The sequence below is a fragment of the Cottoperca gobio genome, chromosome 3, assembly GCF_900634415.1.
Source record: "Cottoperca gobio chromosome 3, fCotGob3.1, whole genome shotgun sequence".
In the NCBI taxonomy this organism is placed as follows: domain Eukaryota; kingdom Metazoa; phylum Chordata; class Actinopteri; order Perciformes; family Bovichtidae; genus Cottoperca; species Cottoperca gobio.
Genome location: NC_041357.1, coordinates 14063614 through 14084255, shown reverse-complemented (window position 1 = coordinate 14084255; position 20642 = coordinate 14063614). Strand labels below are relative to the sequence as shown.

The 20642-nt window shown below is 41.2% G+C and overlaps 1 protein-coding gene across 1 annotated transcript; it reads right to left on the bottom strand.

The window, feature by feature from the left end:
- Positions 1–584: 584 nt before the first annotated feature.
- On the bottom strand, positions 585–20245 carry LOC115004926 (immunoglobulin-like domain-containing receptor 2). Its single transcript, XM_029426679.1, is given in 11 exon segments — positions 585–1872; positions 2945–3328; positions 3330–3660; positions 4251–4596; positions 5014–5142; positions 5586–5753; positions 5884–6030; positions 7994–8050; positions 12497–12616; positions 16280–16666; positions 20069–20245. Coding segments are annotated over 11 exon segments (2223 nt in total). The 5' UTR covers positions 20187–20245; the 3' UTR covers positions 585–1836.
- Between the last annotated feature and the right edge of the window lie 397 nt (positions 20246–20642).

Here is a 20642-nt window from a genome sequence, read left to right as displayed (position 1 = left end):
TACAGTATGTTGTCATGACTTTCAAAAAGATTCCCATTGACCTATCAAATACATTTCTGACTGCAGTTTGGGCTCACTTTATTTGGCCTTTTCAGAGCTTCTGTTGCTTTAAAAACGGTTAAAATATACAGTATTAAAAATCAAAGTGATGTCTAGCTGATGCATGTTGCTACATGGTATTGGACCAGCTCATTTGCATGCAGGGTTCTTACGGCTTAAGGCAAGTTATGTATAAGATATATATTTTTTTTAACGACACTCAGAATGAAATTTAAGACCAACTTTACAATAACTCTGCATGTGGGCTTTCACTGCCTTGATTCCCATAGTGCCGCGTTTTGATACACTTCCTGCATAAAACACACATCATCTACAAGGCCTGGTACCAGTTTCAGCCGTGCAGTAAAATCTTGGTTAAAAAGCCAGTTTGGAAATTCCCCCATGTCGTCATGCATCAGCTGTGCATCTGCTCGGGCATCCTGGCCGCAAACAAAATATGTGTGTGGTTGGTTTCGCTATCCAGGTCTGCGTGACGTTAATGCGAGAAGCATTCGGTAAATATTCATACTTAAATATTCATCATTTTGTCATTAGAAAATTCCAATGTCGAAAAAAGCAGTACTTCCCATGTCTTAGCATTCTTAAGACTTTTGCAAGAATGTTTTTGGATATTTTGATACCAATTAAGGCCTTATTTTGATGAATGAATTCAATGCCTTATAAGACTTGTTAAGGATCCGAGGGAACCCTCTGCATGCAGTTACTTAAAGCAACATTAATACATATGTTGGCCACCTAGGGGCCATAGAAGAAGCTGTACACACATGTCATACACTGGCATATCATCACCTTATAAAGTGTTATGGCGAATGTTTTAGCAAACAATTGCTTATTTACACGTCCAGCAGATACAGAGCAACATTATCATTCATTTGGACTCATGTTTGTCTCCACGTGATGAATTTAATCAATATTCTCTCTCTTTCTCCTGAGAGGTATCTGTCCCTTTAGCTGCTAAATGCTCTACTGTGTTCACCAGCACTCTGCGAGTCCTGCTGTGTCTGTCTGCTGTTTGCTGCTGAGCATTCGAGCTTATAAAAAACTACTAAGAACATCATCAAAAGGGTTGATGAGCACGGCGAGTGTCCTTAAAACAGTAAAGGCTGCAAAAACAAATGGGGAAACTCCAACATTCGACCGACCAATGGTGCAACTTCATCACTCACTCAGCAAGTCAGGGACGGACATACACATTAAAATCTCCATGTAAAAGCCGTCAGAATTAGGTGCTTTAGCCCCGAATGTTACTGAATGACAGAGTGAGTATTGTCATTCAGCTGAAGCTGCAGTATGTCCTTTACAATAATGCTGTTGTCTTATACCTCATTTTCTACAACTGTGCTTATTTAAAGCCGATATCTCATCAAGTGGAAATGAATGCACTCATTGTGCTGGAAGCGTAAAGCAAGTCTTTTCTAAAGGGACGAGGGGAGACGAACAGCGTCCTGCTGGGAGGGACAGTCCAGGTCATGCACCCAGCCACACATTAGTTCGGTGTTAGTCCAGCTGAGATATATATGAGGCAGCCGGTGACAGAAACTGAACAGTGATGACTTCATCATTCAGCGACGTCACAGGCAGAAACCCCAGTGACAGTCTCCATAGTCAAAGTGTGTGTGTTGTCCATTTCGTCATTCACCGGTGCTGATTCAGCTTTCCTTTACGGTCAGTTGCCTATTTTGTGCGATGAAAATCATTCCTATGATCTCTCATCAGCTGACACGCGGCTCCCGTAGAGTTTGCTCCAAGCATTCAGTTAGTGTGGCTTTCAGTCCATTAGACGATGAGGGAGTCCCGGCTGAGAAGAGTGCTCTGGAGAGGATAAGAAAAGTGATTAACACAAAGCAGAGAGTTTACAACACAATATGAACACGTCTTCTTCAGTGGAATGAGTGGAATGGAGAATTCACACCGGGGAAGGGAAGACATTCTTTACAACAAAGGTCAACATGTTACAAGAATCTGTTAAGTGATTGGCTGTGGGTACTCTCTCGCCGCACTTTGCTGCAAGAAGTTAAAAATATCCTCAATTATTTCCGTGGACATTGTGCGGTAGCTCACGGCAGGCCGCACTTCGAGCTCCCCGGTGTGAATTTGCCGTAAAAGAAAATAAACATTAGCCAAACGAGGTTATTTTGTTGAACCTGGGACAAACTTCATTTCAACTGTTTTTCAAAGGATTTAAAGATTTGGTTGAAGCCCCTGAAAGCCGTTAATTTATTGTGTAGATAAAGTCTTTGAAGTTGAATACATTTTTGACCCAGGTTTGTCAGGGAGGAGACGACCAGTTATGATTGTTATGGAGAGTAGTTGGATACAGAACAGAATATTCTACCTAGTTTTCACTGTTGTAGCATCTGAACCTGACCTGTCAAAGGTACAACAACAACACTTACTGTTGGCCTACAAACCTTTTTTACACTGTAAATCAGAGACCTTAGAGCTGGGAGCCAGTGTGGGGAATACAACATAATGCGTTTGACATACTTTCTTTTTACACGTTTGAAATATATAATCTTTTCTGTATATAGTTCCTAAACCATCAGAAAGTTCTAACCCCGACACCAGGAACATTTGTCCCCTTGAACTATCGTACAGGAACTCAATTTAATCCTTTGTTCCTCTGGACGAAACGCAGGTTTAGTTCCTGAGTTCCTCAAAAGGTTCTTTGGTGGAAAGACCCAAGTAGATTCCTTTAAAGCTGAGAAATACAACATTGAGTGTTAAACACTTTGCCGTTAGCCTAATGTTAACATTTTCATCAATCACACACCAACAATAACTAGAAAAGCTGCTACACGAGCTCCACTCACTGCTGTTTATCTGCAAATTAGCATTACCAGCATATATAGCGCCCAATAATTTAGCCTTTAACGTTACTCACCACTTTCCGAGTCTTGTCCCTGGGCTCCTCTCTGCGAGCAAGGGAATGGGCAGGAGGTTGAGAGGAGCGAGTGCTGGCTGGGAGCGGCCGCGGGGATGGCCTGTCAGTGCAGCTTCGCTCTGTGTCTGAGAAAGGAGACAGTGAATCTGCCTCAGGCCTGTTACTGGGCGAGCGGCTGCAGTGCCGACTAGATTCCCCGCTGCTCTTTTTCGAGCTTCCCTTTGAGGGTGTGTCTGAATCCTCCTCACCCCGGGCCCCACTCTTCCCCTGGCTGACCCCTCGCAACTTAGACTTACGCTCCAGCAGGCTATTCAGGAACGTGCCATCGTAGTCCTTCTCTTGAGAAGAAGTTGATGGTGGACTGACTCTGGGAGGAGGTGGGGCAAGGGCGCTCGCTGTCCGAAGTGCCTCTCCTCTTCTTGGGTGACTGAAGTGGGCTTATGTTTCGTCTGAGATGATCTTCGTGGTCGCTGTTGTCTCCGAGCTCATTTTCATCATTGTGATAATGCTGAGACGGACCATTACGGTAGGAAGGATATCGACGGAACTCCAGAAGCTCCATCTCATAGTCTCCCCTGTCTTCTTCCCTTTTCTCTTCCTCTCTGCCTCCTCTCTGCTTGTAACCAGCAGCAAACTCCTCCAGCTCATCCAGTGAGCCGGTTCGTCCGGCAGTACGGTACGTCTTTCTCTGCAGATGTTCTGAACGGGGGTTCCACCTGCTAAACACAACACGAGGCAGAGAGGGAGAGAGAGGTATCATGGGAAAAGGATGCAAGAGAAGGTGAGCATTGCGTGTATTTATATGAAGATGTACTGAATCTGTGTTTACATTCTTAAGTCGCTGCTTAAGTAAATGGGTTACAGTTGGCTTTCTCCAGTAAGCTGATTGCTTAAACTTCATGTACTGTATACAGGATTTTTCCATAATCAAGTAAAGGATTAGAGAAACTTCATTCCACAGCAAAGGTTCTCCTGGAGAAGGCAGATTTCTTGGCCAACAATACAAGCAACCGGGTTACTAATCGTCTTTATATGCATTCATATGGACAAAGATTTAACTCAAAATAATTCCCCACAAAGTCCAATTAAAACTCTACAAGTCTAAAACCAGTCTTGTTTTCCACCACTGAACTGTTTGTGATGTTCAGACACATTTGCGATGGAAGGGAAAACTGTCTGTCTGTGTGTCCTCTTACTGCAGCGTCTGCTCAGACACCCAAACGTCAGGAAGCCTCATCTTCTATAACAGTGAAAATAAGTAAGCCTTGCTTCTAAAATAAGGTCAGTAACAGACAAGTCCCTGTACCTGTTGTGTTTGTCCTCCTCGCTGTGATTCTGTTGCCGTTGATTTCGGCCAGGCCTGCGGGACTGTGAGGAGGACGGAGGGTCGTCGCTGTACCGTCGCGGTGGAAGAGTCTCTTCCTGGCAGCGGCGGGGCTCTGAGTCGGGGTCATCACGATATCGTTGGGGTGAAGAGGGATTGTCGCGGTAACGCTGCAGCTCTGGGCTGCAGTTGTCACGGTAGCGTTGGGGCTCTAGCTGAGGATCGTGGTCAGGGATGGCGGGCAGAGCTTTCTTCTGAACGTTTCGGTATGTTTGGCGGAAGCCTGTTTCTCCCTCGTGGAGGGAGCTCATCTCAGACAAGCTACAGGCTGGACAGGTCGAAATGAAGGAACGGGTTAATACAGAAGGACTGAACAGAGAAATAAACCATTTAACAGATCACGGAATTTAGGGGAAACAAAGATAACAAAGACAATGCAGTAGAAGAAAGTCAGAGTCGAGGTCTGCAAGCGATTACACTAACTGTTGGAGAGAACTGTTAAAACATATTCTTACAGGTGAGAATGCGTGCACACCTGCCAGCGTGCACATCTGAACTACATTAAATTCAATATGTAGAATGGTCGTGCAGAGAGGCATGCCGAGACAAGATGAAAATAAAAGTCAAAAAGCCACTACCGACAGTATAGATAGTGCAGCATGCATTTTCTATTGAGTGCATCGACATGCTATGGAAGATGCTGACAGTAAGAGTAAATCCACCGGAGGGGGTTTGTGGAGCTTACACTGGTGGCTGATGGACCTGGCAGGGTTGAAGTGAGCCAGTTGTTTCTCTACATACTGTAACACCCTGAGAGATTCCTGATCCTGAGGTGAAGGCACGCGGTAGGGAACCCCTACAGCATGCATCGGCACTGCAGATACACACTTGACCCATCAGCATGGAGAAATTCAGTTTGTCCTTGAGTGTGTGTTCATTGTGGACCATACTAGTACCTTTGCCTGTTTTCCATTTCACAATTATTTATGTTACTATTGTTTCTGGCCAAGTTGGCACGCAGTCACATGAGAACACACACATCAATTTACAACATTCGCAAACTAAAATAGGACTTATGTAACACAACTGTAATACTCGTAAAAGGTTTGCAGTACTTGAATGCCTGATACAATGGAAGCATTTTTAAATGAAGTTTATCTTGTAAATTATTCCAAGCCCAAATTCTGTAAATTCTGTAAATAGAGTAAATCTCTTGGTAGAATTTAATGGGATAAAAGAAAAAAGACAACACTGATATAGTCTTTCAATAATTCTAAAAACACAGCTTCACTCGCTATAAAAAGAGTAAGACCTTACCTGCTGTGATCAGGCTGCCATCTGAAGGGGCGACAGAAGACATCTTGTCCACCAGAGAAGGGGGTGCGATGGGGATCATCGTCGGTACACCAGTGACAAAGTATGGAGGGTAGGCAGGTGTCTGAGGGCTGGAGGTGCCCGTCTTTATACCCTTACCTGCCTCATATACTACAAATGCAACACACAATCCCATTCAGACTTTCCAGAAAAACATACTTCTTTCAAACAGTGTCAGTACACAGTACAATTAACTTTTGTGTGTGTGTGTGTGTGTGTGTGTTTGTGTGTTAATACTCACGGTGTCTTGGGCAGCAGCATGTGTCGGGGCAGCACCAGCAGCTGACGTAGCAGCAGCAGGAGTGAGGACAACACTGACACCAACAAACCCCGACCAACAGCAGGAACAGGACACTGCCCAGAGCCACCGCCGACACAAACACCCACTCTGCAAGTACACACAGCACAGAATCCTGTATTTAAATGAATAGCATATATATATATAAAATAACATATATTGACATAGGAGAGTTTGATATGATCAGATTACTGTGTAATCTACTTGACTAAAAAGAGTATTCTACTTATTTAGCATTGCACTCCTATAACACGGTCCGACTCACGATAGATAGTTTAAAATAGGTTAATCAAAATGAATGCACCAGAACCGGAGATATATATATTTATTTTTTCTTTGTGCCTACATTACCCACGAAGCAACTCTAACGCTGACCGTGTGGTCAGAGATACGTGTGTGTTATGCTAGTAGCAGCTAATGTGGCCACGATTTGTTAGCTTCAAGCGTAGAGGAGAAGCGAGCTACAGAGGTCTGCTAAGATCACTTCTTTCTCACTTCATACCAGATTCTTTAAACGCTGACTCAAGTGATATTGCTTTAGGCAATTTATCAGATTTCAGACAGAATATTCATATGCAATAGTGCTCCCAAGACTTGTAAATGGTGTATAAATCTGTGTCTGTATTCCCTCTGTACAGTCCGTCTCCATGTTTACGCAGACTGTAAATACACTGTTACATGTAAACTACACAATTACAATTACATACGGTATACTATTATAACCTTAGTTTGAGAATGTTTACATTGGAAAATAATGACTTCAATGGGCATAGAGATAATAGTATTAGTAAATGATTATTCCTGTAAAAGGGAGTGAAGGGTGGATTGTTGAAAAATGTGTCTTCCATTATTGGGAGTTTTTATTTACTTTTTTCCAGGAAGTAAATGTTTTTTTCTTAGGACGACAGAAATCTGAACAAATTAAATCCTAATCAAAATATGAGATACAACAAATTATTTTACTAAAGTGTTGCAGTGAGTGATACAACAAGTACAACAGATGAACGACATGTATCTGTCTACAGGAATAAAGCAAAGGAAAGGGAAGGAGAGGGCAGATAAGGAAATCTTTAACAATGTAAAACCAAGGACAACATTGTCCCTCTAAAAGCACACACACACACACACACACACACACACACACACACACACACACACACACACACACACACACACACACACACACACACACACAGGAAACCAGATTTTGCTACAGGAAGGAAAGACCCAGTTTATGCTGCTCTGTAAGATTGTAATGTGATCTCATTTGCAACCATTATGACCCCTCACACACACACACACACACACATACACACACACCCGGGTGGTAGCTAACACGGTACAACTTAGACATTTCAGAGCACTGTGGGAGTCGATGTGGATAAACACAAATGCAACACTAACACCAGAGATAAGCTTGGAGTAACCATTCTGGCTAAATGACTCATACCATGTGATTTTGGGAGTTACTTCCACACAATGCATCCATTCATTCATCACCTCACCACAAACTCTGTCATAATCAAATGTGTAAACATAAACAAACCTCCCTCCCTCTTCATCACTGTGCTTTTTTTTGAGTTGTGTCCAAATGATGTGGGATGACATGCTAACCAGAACCATAAATAACTATAATGACCTATAATAGCTGTTTTCCAGCACAGCTCATCGTATTGGGAGCGACGGCCAGCTCATTATCTGACCGGTGTGGATCTAACCGTTGGGTTAAACACGGCTCTGATAAGCCTCGTTATAGCTGAATCACACACACCTGTTGCATTATTTAATGATGCGAGAGGCGAATGGGTTAGACAGTATCAGAGCCGTTGGGATAGGAACCATTAATCGTGGTGTGCGCCTCTCTTTATCAGATCCAGTCTCATGTGACAAATATCAGAGCCCAGTCTTCTTCTAAATTTCTTATATTGTGTGCAACAATCCATCCAAGGACCACCACCATCTGAATGGTTCCTACAACCCTTGTTAGAGCAGAGAGTAGGGTTAGTATGAATGGAAGGAACCAGGCGAGGGGGAGAATACATTATGCCCCTACCTGGCATAATCTTCAAATCAAAGTCTGGCAGGAGATCTTCAGGCACACCTGAGAAACCTGGAGAGAGACAGAGCAGAGGTGACAACAGGAGAGGAGAGGGAATGGGGTTGATTTAAAGAAAGTTGTTGCAGCATGCATGAAGAGAGAGAGAGAGAGAAAGAGAAAGAGAGAGAGAGAGAGAGAGAGAGAGAGAGAGAGAGAGAGAGAGAGAGAGAGAGAGAGAGAGAGAGAGAGAGAGAAAGATAAAAGAGAGTTGGCAGGTCAACAGCAGCATGCGCACAAGAGAACATTTAGGTCTTGTTCCAGAAAGTCTCCAGATCAGAGCAACTGATTAAGCAAATTGATCATCTGATTTCTGATACCATCATTTTTGAGGTTATCTTTTTGGTAAGAAGACAGACTGGAACATGAATCTTTCTCATGAAAATAACATGACAAATAGGCAAGAGCTGTGAGTGATGTTACATGCAGAGCTGCAAAAGTCACAGGTGGGAACATTCCTCACGTCCAGAGATAGCCAACAGACTGCAGAGAAACATTGTGTTGCTGATGCTATTTGTCTTCCTGTTGTCTGGCAAGTGAAGAGAGCAGAGGCTCTTGGATGAGACCTGGAGCACCATTAGTCCAACAGTAAGCTCTCCAATTTGACAAATCAAACCTGCTTATTAATAAAAGAGCCGAAGTCGCACACCATCTTTGTGTCAGCTTTTATAACTAAATGTGTTTTTTTTCATTATAATGGCTTTTTGTCAATATTCTAAAATATTTAGATACATTCACTACATGATCAAATACTTACATTTGAAAACCACATCATTTTACTAAAGGTTATATGTTTCTTGGCTGGGGAACCTCACGTTGACAACAAGACTCCAGCGTATCTCCCCAAAGTTTTAATGTTTGACTAAATCATTTTGTATTCATTTGGAAATCAAATTGAAATAAGAAACTTTAGTTTAAGACACTGGAAGGAAACAAAGGCCGCAGAACTGAAAGATCTGGGTGTAAGATCAGAAAGCATCTTACGAATGTGTGCTTAGTAAGTGGGGATCATGAGGACGTGTTCTGGGATTACATTCAAATGGAGGATAGGTCCAAATAGATTTCAGTCTCCTCTGTGACTACATGATCCTGTAGTAGGACTCAAGATATATGTATGACATGTTTCCCCTCTGTTGATGTTTTGTTTTGGATTTACGTGCTGGAGTCTGTCTAAATATAAAAAGAAAAACGTAAACAATATGTCCTATGCCATGTACCAAAAACTAATAGAAATTAAAGTTTTTCCTGATATCTGGCAGGATACATCGTGACATATGTTGTGGCTGATGTATTGGTGGGAGGCGAGGTTGATTGACTTCTACATATAAATCATCTTTCAGGAAAATAAAGGAGAAACATAAATGCCCTTAAAAAACCATTACCACCTGCCAGTTGTTGTTCCTGGTGTTTTGTCTTTCTCCTTCGTTGTATTTGTATTTGAACGCAGCTTTAAACGGCTCGACACAAGGTCAGCCGATGTCTGAATGAAACCCTAACATGATAGATAAGGGGGCAGCGTGTCACAAGCTGGTACAAAACATGTGCATGAGTGTGTTTTGTTTGGGTGCATGTGTCAATGAGAGCAGTGCTTTGTGAAAAGTGAAAAAGCCAGACGTCAAGTGTGATGTGAGCAGATACGGATGTTTTACTGTTGATTGTGTGATTATCGCAGAGAGGAGAGAGGAGAGGAGTGCCGAGTACGAGAGAGAAGCACTGGAGAAACAGAGAGCAGGCTGGACTATCTTGGCCTGACTCTGGCTGACAGTGCACATACCTCACTTAGTATCTTTCTGGAAGGCTAAACGTGTTCTTCGCTGGATTTGAAAACAGAAAGAAACCTATTAAGTTCATCGAGAAGCAGCTGAATCATCACATGAATTCAAACAACTAGGTGCTGACATTTGCATTATATGCATTTAAGCCACCTCTAATTTAGTATTTATCTGTTGTTTTGTCTTCTGTCTCCTTTCTGCTCAAGCTGTTGAAGGCATCTTACTGGTGGAGCTCCCGTTCCCCTGAACTTGCCTGCAGGCGGGTGATTCACCAAGAGTTACTTTCAAATATTTGGGCTTCGCTTGTTTTTCACTAAATGGTTATCCAGGCAAATGTGAACACTGCCACGTAACACTCCTTCTATGGAAATTAATTGTAAAGGGAAGGTGAGCCTATATGCTGGTAGAGCTTCACAGAGAGGGGGTATACTCAAGAGCATACCTACACCCACACATGCAACCATAAATCTATTTTAGGTTTCCGTAATTGTTCAGAACAAGTCTAACATCTCTGTCCAGGTTACACATGACTTCACAAATGCTGTCTCGTTAATTCTCCATGTGGCATTTGGAGCCCTCGCTTTGGAACAGAGCCCAGCAATTAACTTCCTTTAATGTTTACTATCATCTATCATATTTCATTAGACCCCATGAGGAAAATCTCCTTCTGCTAACCCTCAATTACAGCGAGGTCCGGAGTCATGGTGAGCTACAGAGCTCATACCTCCATCACTCTGGGCGACGTTAGAGCTCAAATTAATAATATATTTAAAAAAAGAAATAATTTGGTTTTGATACGTAACCAACTGGTTTCACCATACTTATATATATATCCAACATAGATGAAGATTTCTGACCCTAAAATTACAGGATGGATGTATTAAAAGATCTATTGATGGACCTTTCTACTCATGGACCGTCTGTGTGTTTTGTTCATTACTTAACTAACACACTATAACACAATATCCATTCCTTCATTCATCATGGGTCACACCATTCGTTCTTCTTTTATTCCTTGTTTGTTCATACGTGTTCATGTTCACTTATTCATATTCAGCATCATGGATTGAGTTAGAGCTACACTAATGTATCGGCCGATATTACGTGTTTATGTCAAAAACATTCCCAATGGACAATACTGTTATTCGATAAGTATCTGCCTCAGAAGTCCAGTATCGGTTGAGTTATAAATTGGATATGATACATCTGCTTAAAAAGGTTTTTTGAATGTTGGTCCACTACAATTGACACCATGCATGAAAGGTTTAACTCTTGTATTGGGGAAGACTGTGGACATGGTAAATCACCTGCCTCATGCACATTTCAGAATCAGACTGTATTTCAAAGTTTTGTCAAAGTTTTGTCAAAGTTTTGTATGATTAGCAAGTAGCTTCTGAGCTGTGAACACGGCAATGGAAGTCAAAAGGGAGCACAGGGGGAAGCTGAATTCTTCCTTTGCTTTATCAGCCAATGAGCTTTCAGTCTGTGTCTGACACGGTGGCACCGTCCATCTTTTGTATCACTGTGCTCTGCTGTCCCTCCTCATCCCTCCTCCACGCCATTAAATCTTCCCTTTGCTGTGAAGCCATTTTATAAAAAAGACAAAAGACCCCCCCCAAAGCCAGTCACGGTGGCTCCAACTGTTGTTATGGAAACAACAAGTGCCTCCCATGCCATATTAGCTACACCAAGACCAGGAAATACAACATTTGGACACGGTGGTAGATTTAGGATCTGTCGGGCTGGTGGTAAAGACTGCAGAGGGCAGGTCACGCAGGAAAATGATGTGATCTTCATGTGCCTGTAGCATTTCCTGTAACATATTATCATACCAAGACCGTACCGAACATTTAACAGAATGCACTCTAGCCTTTGCAAACTGTAAAAGCTCACTGTCCAGTACTTGTGTGTATGTGTGTGTTCTCTGTACATACACATAGGTCTCTGAGTGCTGCCAGCCAAACAAAAGTTCAGCCTCAGAGTGAATTAGAGCCACAGAGCCTCTCAGACGCTGCTATGGTAACATTTGTAACTGAACGCAGACAGTCACTGTAAAGACACACACACACACACACACACACACACACACACACACACACACACACACACACGATGAAGTGGCATGTCAAAGACTCGACTCAAACAAGCCATAACTACTCTGCAGTAACTACATTTCAAGACCTTCCTGTATATTGTAACGTACAGTATGAGTGAATGCAGTTGCTACGGTTACACATTAGGCATGATTGCCCAAGGAGTGCCACCGCTTTTTGTAAATCAGCTCATTAATGAGCCGGCATTGTGCTGGCAGTGATGAATAGGTCAGTTTATAAAGGCCTTATTATGTAACAGCAGCGAGAAAACATTGAATTAACAGTACCGGTACATTCAAGATGTTTGCTATGATTGATTCCATGTACAGGATCGGTCAGAGATACTGCAGCAGTCTGCCAGTCTAGGTGGTCAAGGTGATGGGACAGTATGAGAATTAATGACTCAATAACACACAGTTTCATTTAATGTCAGATCTCGCAACCAAAACTAGAAACATGTTGTTGAATTTGAAAGCCATTTGAGCTTTAATGGATGACAATGAGATATTTTTATAGAAGGGTGCGAATATGACCGAGCTCTTAGGCTTTCTTAACTAAAGTCCTTCAGGCATGTAGGGAAAGTAGTGGCAGCTTACCAAGAACCAGCAGCTCCACGGAGGCTTCGTTCTGTCCTTCTAAATCATCCGATATAACCACTTTACAGATGTAAACTCCACTGTCTCCCCACTTGACCTCTCCTATGCGCAGGTCTGCCTCTGCAAAAGATAAAAGGGAGATGTTAAAGACGTGAAACAAAACCCTCCTACAATACATATTTAATCGACATCTTTAGCACAAGCATTTCTTTGAGGATGAATTCATTTCGTATCAGATTTTCAGCTTCAAGTAAAGATTAATTAGCCTTCCACTCAAAACTTTTCTTCTCGACTTACATATTTTAACTAGATCCTTTGTGTTTCAGTTCTAACTTATAGTTCATATATAGGAACATAGAGTGGTGATGGCCTAGTGGTTGCTCCAGAGAGACTGTCCCTGTAGTTAGTTCTGGATAAGAGCGTCTGCTATATGACATGTAATGTAATCAATATGCAACATGATACTGGATTCAGAAAACTCCAACCCTAATTTCAAAAGTCTTTAGTAATCTCATAGTTACATCAGATTGCCCTGCTGTCGTATGCATACTATATATATGTTACGTGAAATGTTTAATGTTTAAAAAATTGAAACAATATGGTTATCTGTTTTATTTTATTTGAAATAAAAAAATAAAAAAGTTTAACTGTAGAGCCCTGGCGTAACAGGTAACAGAAAACAGGTAAAATGAACGACGTAAAAGATATGAAAATGCTTCTTTAAATAATACATCTTGCAAAACACGCAAATGGTAGATTTTTAGAGTTATTAACTCCTGACACTTCGTCAAAATGTGCGCACATGTGTGTGTGTTGGGTGCGAAGCCCCGCCCTTCGCAAAACAGTGGAGGAGAGAATGTGAATGCGCAAAGTAGACAATACACACTGAAACGTGCACATAAATTAGATAAATAACATAAGCGTTTAGTTTACTTAATAAAAGAGTGCGCACCACCCTCAAAACAACGGTAGGGGAAACACTGTAGTGTATTCCCGATAGCTCAGGTTAATGCAGTGGTTCCCAAACTTTTTCTGCAGGGCCCCCCTTTTGTAGATAAGAATATTAAATATTAAATAAAGCCCTGTCACAAACATGTACATGTTATGCTAGCAGGGCTCCAGCCTTGCCGTGCCCCCCCCCCCCCCTGCACTTTGGGAACCACTGGGTTAATTCTATTAGTCATCTTTCGTGTTTTTCTACTTATGGAAGCAAATATTCCAACAAAATGCGACTGCATGTGTCGGAAAAGCCGAAAAAAACAATTAAAATATAGTTTGGCCGGAGAATCCAACATAAAAATCAAACACAGTACTGGGCCACTGACTCCATTGTGAGGGGGTCAGACATGTAAATACAGCAGACAGGAAACAGGGTTGTATAATTCACTTCCTTTTCCTGTTAGCCAAGGAAGGGAGAGGAGAGATAGGCTGACCATACCACACCACAACACAGGAACACCTCCCCTCATTCAGCATTAAATGTTATAGCACATAACTCACACACTCACACACTCCAAAAACACGCAAGTCCGATAGACTGCCAATTTCTAAATTGAAAAAAGCACCATGAGGGCAAGTGTATTTGTTTTTCTGTGTTAGCCACGTGATTAACAGAACACCCCCTGCCCAGTGCATGCTGGGACAGACTCCAGCCTCCCTATGACCCTGAATAGGACTACATGAGCTGGGTGACTGGGCGTCTCTACAGGCAACATAGTTAAAGCTTTTACTTTTTTGTATGCTGTGTTGACCTGTTTCAGGGCAGGAGGTGGAGTGGGACAGAAAAAGAGAAAAGACAAAGTGAAAGAAAAGCCTTACACCGGGAGAAAATGAGTGTGTGGATGGTGGGATGTGGAGAGATCTAGGGAGTGAAAATGAAAGTGGGACATTGAAGTACATCAGAGGGAAGGAGTGAGAGGTCAGGATGAATAGGAGGACAGCGTGCAAACCATCTCTTTTGTCTGTGTTCCTGGCGGCTGAAGAGAAGGTTGATTCTTCAGCCAGAGTTAGTGCTCCATAAATCTGAGGCCTACAAACAAGGCTACCTCTCTGTCTTCAACAAGCACACACACACACACACACACACACACACACACACACACACACACACACACACACACACACACACACACACACACAGTACGGTCCCTTAGATGATCCCTAAATTACATGATGGTAAGACAGTAAAGGAATGTAGAACTGAGGACCAGGGGGATGGCATGAGCAGGAATTCATAGTTGATCTGTTGTAAACTGGTGTAAAGTGGTGCAATATGTTGTAATACGACTGCCTTGATTAGCATGAGAAAGTTGATTTGAGTTATTTTAAGGTAATAGTCTGGCTCATCTTTACATGTACCAAGTAACATGACTGCAGAGAACACCCGACAGTAAACAGATAATGTTCAGAACATTGTTATTTCTGAGCCTGTAGGAGAGATGAGGCTCTAACTGATACAACTACTAATATTAACTCAATAATAAAAGAAATAGTAAGCATGTACCAAGTGATTATGGCAATACTTAATACACTCATGACCATGCGGGGAGCACCCCTCTCTGCTGCTAAAACACAGGAAACAGATTGAACATTGCGGCATCTGACAGATTACTGCCAATAATGAATTTCTGATGCCAATACTGATTTTGATATTTGAAATAAAAAATAAATGTACTGAGACTGTATTCAAAAAATAAACTTGTCATTGTTCCCTGGAGGACAAACGTTTTCATGGTGATACTATCTTTAAAGTTACGGCAAAACATATATTCAGGTGTTTTTGTACTGTAAAGTTGAGTCAAAACCAACAGTGATAGAAAATGTAAACGTAAAATGTTCAGTTTTATAATCTACATTCTTGGATTTAGTCTAAATGTGTAATTCCATTTTCGATTATTAATCTATTAATCTATTATACTGCCTCAACTGCAGTATTTTGGGCAGTTTCTATGTATTCACATGCCAAGCTTCACACGCATGGTTGATTAGTCGTTTCTGACTGGATGGATGTGAGTTTTGTCTTTTTATTCTTTTAGGACCAACCTCTCCGTCTCTAACATCTAACACCACACTTATTTCTTCTCGTGCCAAACTGTAGAATTGGAAAATAACTGTTGCTGGTGGGCAAGTACTTATTATTCCTGCGTTATGCAACCCGATTGTTCTGAAATCTCTAAAGGTCTTCTAAAGTAAAGCCTCCTCCTCTCACCCTGCTCTACATGTGTGCAGAATCCCTCTGACTTCGCGTTGGGCATTTAATCAGGAATCTGTGTGAAGGGTGGGCCGATGGTCCGATTCATGGCTTTCATTAAACTTGCCAGGCTTGGCAGCAGAAGAAACATTGGTTTGGATCAATATGTTACACAAGAACCAGAGAGGCTGCTTGTTCTTTTATGCACCAAGTAAACTGGACAGCGCAAAAAACAACAACCTCTAAACCAAAACAAAGAGAAATGCTTTTAAATGTTCTATATTTATGTTTGTTTATGTCTTTTCTTTGCTGTTTCTATGATCTATCTATTGTGCGTTTTACCAATATGTTTCTGCTTTTGTAAAGCACATTGTGATACACTGAATGAAGAGCTGATCATGTCTGACTGGCTGTTTGAGCCATCACATCACAAGCAGATGAACTGAAATTCCATCTAAAGTTGGTGAGCTAAATTCAGCCTATAGCACAAATAATGTGTTGGCCTCGCTACACAGCTGCTGTGGGATTTAAGAAGAAAAGACTTTCAGCATGGGCATCAGAGAAACAGCAAGGTAGTACTACAGAAGTCTTACTGTTGATGATGGAGATATCTCTGCTCTTGTAGTACTCTGACAGTGTGATTGAGGAACCAGAGATGGAGGCCACAGTGCGGACCGTCCGGCTGCTGTCTGCGCAGTCAAGGTAGCTCGCCGTCATCCCCGTCTCGTACCCTCCGCCGGCTCCTCTGCTTCCACCCGTCAGCCCACCTCCCCCCTGGCCTCCACTCAGGGTGTCGGGGTAGTTGAAGGAATCCCGCGTTCGGTCCCGACAGTACGACTTGTAGACCCACTGCACCACGGGGGTCTGGGTGGACACGCTGTTGTACTGGCACGGCAGAACCACCGACTGAAACAACACGGCATACCTCTTCTCATCTCTCACGAACACATTAACCCCCGAGCAACGGGGAGGGAGGACATCTGTGGGAGGATAAGGAGATAATGAAGAAGAATCAGTAAAGTGTGAAAGAAGGAAGGGTTAGAAATAACAGGCTAGATAATCATTACATTCATAATCATAACTCAGATCTACCCACCCACCCAAAATGACCTGTAATCAAGGGATGCTCGATATTGATATGTCGATCTTTTCTAACTAATTTTCATTATTTTTTCAATTCCAGAGAACATCAAGTCTCTCCTGTAGTGGAACTGACATGTTATTATGGCTGCTGTTGTCTTGATGGCCCACTGGCAGATGCTGACATCAAATACAATGCTTTTCAAAATGTACACATTCACTGCGCAAAATATGTAAAACATGCCATATTTATGTTTTGTGTAACGTATGCTGATATTTCATTTTAAAGCCGATGACGTGCCGATAACATCGTGCATCCTTACTCTGATCTGAACACAGACATGATACAGATATTTTGATACTGGATATCCCTACCTCTGAAATCATAGAAGAAAATACTCTTCTTAAGAAGGGGCGCAGTGTCAGACTTTAAAACCTCTGGCTTATACAAACACACCACAGATCTGGAACCCATAACAGGTTTCAGTAATAACTGGGAATGTGTAATGAGGGGGATTTAAGGACTACTACAGCAGACAGCAACACTCTATGATTCAGATGCTGAGTCGAGGTTTGAGACACCTGTTCTTGTTTGCTCACTTTAAAAAATATCTTGACAATTCACACACTCCTCTCATTGCATCATGGAAAGCACCTTTTCCAAAATGAAATTGAGTAAAGTAGAAATACAGTCTTTTCAAGATGAACACTAATTATAAATACTTGCATGTGTTTATTTTCCTTTGAGCTGGAATGAAATGAATCATCGTGCAGTGTGGCAAGATAAGTGTAAGAAAACAAGGCTGTCTTCAGACTGTTTGAGTTGCTGCTGCTCGGAGAAATCTGACTGTGATCTGAGTTGACTCTGGGTCACATGATGACCAGGAGCTCGAGCTCGGTAGTTCAACAGCAACACACACTAGAGAGGTGACCATGTGAGAAAAACACACCCACACGCTCACACCCAGAAACATCTGCGCATGCTGCTGTGTGTGTGTGTGTGTGTGTGTGTGTGTGTGTGTGTGTGTGTGTGTGTGTGTGTGTGTGTGTGTGTATGTGTGTGTGTGTGTGGTGTGTGTGTGTGTTTCTCAGGCTAAGCAGTGGGAGGTGTGACTGAACTGGACCAGTGAGCAGGGATGAGAGAAGCCGCTTCACTAAATCCAGACCAGGCCTGATGAAAGAGTTTTGTTTTCTTTCTGTTACTAAGTGAACCTCACTAAAACTCTCACATGGTTTCAAAGAACTCATAGATTTTAATCATAAAAAGCCAACAAGCTACATCAAGTTTTGTTTACCAAGACTTATTTGTTGGCTGTTTTCACAAAGACATATAGACACTTTTTCTATTATAAAACATCACAACCACAGACCTAACCATAGTTACTAACGGGCGCTGAAACAATTTATCAGTTGATCGATTAGCTGATAGAGAAAACTTTTATCAACAACAACTTTGATCATTGATTGTTCGTTTAAGTCCTTTAGTAAGTAAAAATGCCAAACATATGCTAGTTCGACCTTCTCAGATGTGAAGATTTGCTGATTTTCTCTGTTTGTTATATTGTACATAATAATTTAATAATGAAAATAGTCATTAGTTGCAACCCTATTAATTAATTAAAAGAATTACTGGTACAGTAAAACCAAAACTGTAAGATCAATAACATATCTGAACAAAGGCCTACGTGTCTTTATGGGTCACCCCACAGGTAACTTCCATGTTGTCATACACAAAGCAGCCCATGTCATTACAACAAAACACTATGACAGGACAGTACATTTCATAATTGAACAAGCGAATCAGACAGACCACTAATCTCCAATTGTTTTCAAAGCCTCTGTCTGGATACCATAGTTCCAGTAAATAATGATATTCTGTAAGTGTGTATTTAAAGGCTTCTGTGAGTCATCTGAAGCCAATTAGAAACATTTTGGCTGGATTGGTGTGAATTTTGAGAAAAAAGAAGCAATTGAGATCAAGTCAAATCAAGCGGACTGAAACATAAATTCCTCAGGGAGAACATTTCTCTGACTTCTGAGAACTGGAACAAAAAAAGCCAGGAGATTGATCTTCCTGGGATCACAGGCTGCGGGGCGATCCAGGCTTTATTACTTTTTAGGGGAAGCCACCTCCAGAGGAGAAAATGAAAGCAGGAGGAAGCAGAGGAGGAGGGCAAAGACAGTTACTGTTGAAATATTGGATAAGGAGCTTTGCTGAGAATGCTTGAGAGACACGAGTATAGTATTAAAGTATTGCTGTCTTGATTTGTCAGTCTGCTTTTATATGGGGAGAATAATTTCCTAAAATGTGACAAATCTGTAAGCATGCTGTTTCACTCATTTATTATAACACTGGAATTGGCATTTAATGGAGATAAACATATAATGTGCCTTCAAGAAAGCATTTCGGTAAATTACACATAATATAATTAATATTATCATCATCTCAATTATCAAACTCACTCACAACAATAAGCCCATATGCTTATTGTTGTATACCGTCGTATACCGTGCTACTGTAGTATGCTACTGCTCCTGTTGTATTTGTATCTTATATTTAGACTTATATATACTTACATTTATTGTATTAAGCTATAACATATCTATATTGTGTTTTCGCAAATGCTTTATTTAGTCAACAATTAGATAAATGACTAATCTTACATTGTCATCTTTTGTCCAACCTACAGTCCAAAACCAAAAGATAGTCAATTGACTATCATACATGACATTTCAGAAGCTGGAGCCAGTATACTTTAGCCATAATTGGTGAAAAAAACAAAAACATAAATGATTAATCCTTATCAAAATGGTTGTAGATGCTTTGTAGAGTGGCGCAAACAAATACCTAATCCATCAAATAATTAAATTATAAAAAAATAAAAACCTGGGGTTAACCACGTTTTTTCACATGCCATGTATTTCATCATTTATTTTTTGTTTCTACAAACCAAAGTAAGTTTTTAATTGCCATTTCACTGGAGGATTTAATCCTAATCCACAACCCCCAAAGTTTCTGGTCGGACGGTTCACACATGACTAAGTAACAGTCGGCTGCAGCACTAACGGTACTAGCATACCGTTAGTGCTGCAGAAAGCTATAGTTTAACTTACCTTACTTAAAAAAAAAAGTTAAATCTAAATGCTTGATTCGTCTGGACAGGCTGAATCATTAACATGTTAGTTTAGTTAATGTGACGCTAGTTTACTGTTAAGGTTACTACAAATGTAACGCTACATCTGAGTAAAACAACCTGTTACACCGCTTCAGAGCGGATTCCATCTTTTTTCCCTCTTCTTACCTGTAAGACAAACGATAAAAATCCACCACTTCGGGACCAGAAACATTTTCCAAATATTGCAGGTGAATATTTTAAAGGTTTTCTGATGAACATCGTCTTCTTTTCTCTTTCGTCTCATCCCTGGACAGTCTTTCTTGATCCCACACGGAGAGAGTTACTAACTAACGTTAACTGGCACATAACGGGACCAGCGTGAAGCAAAGTAAAACACATAACTTCCGGTAAACGCATTCCAGAATAAAATCTTTGTTGCCAGAGTCAATGAGAAAATGTGTGTCGTGAAGATAGAAGAAGCAAACTGTATTCTACTGAAGTGAAGGTTTTTGATATATTTTTTATTGAATCACTGCTAAATGATATAATAAATTTTATTGAGTCTACTTAGATACCCAGCAAAAGTGGACGCAGCACCAAAACCCATACAATGTTGGAATAAAAGGTCAAATATTTAAATATAAACAACATACAGGCTACTATGTGGGGCCAATACTCTGAATTAGTAGTTGTACATTTTCTCTATGTAAATAGACTGCTTTCGCCCTCACTGAAAATTATAACATAAAATTTCTGTTTT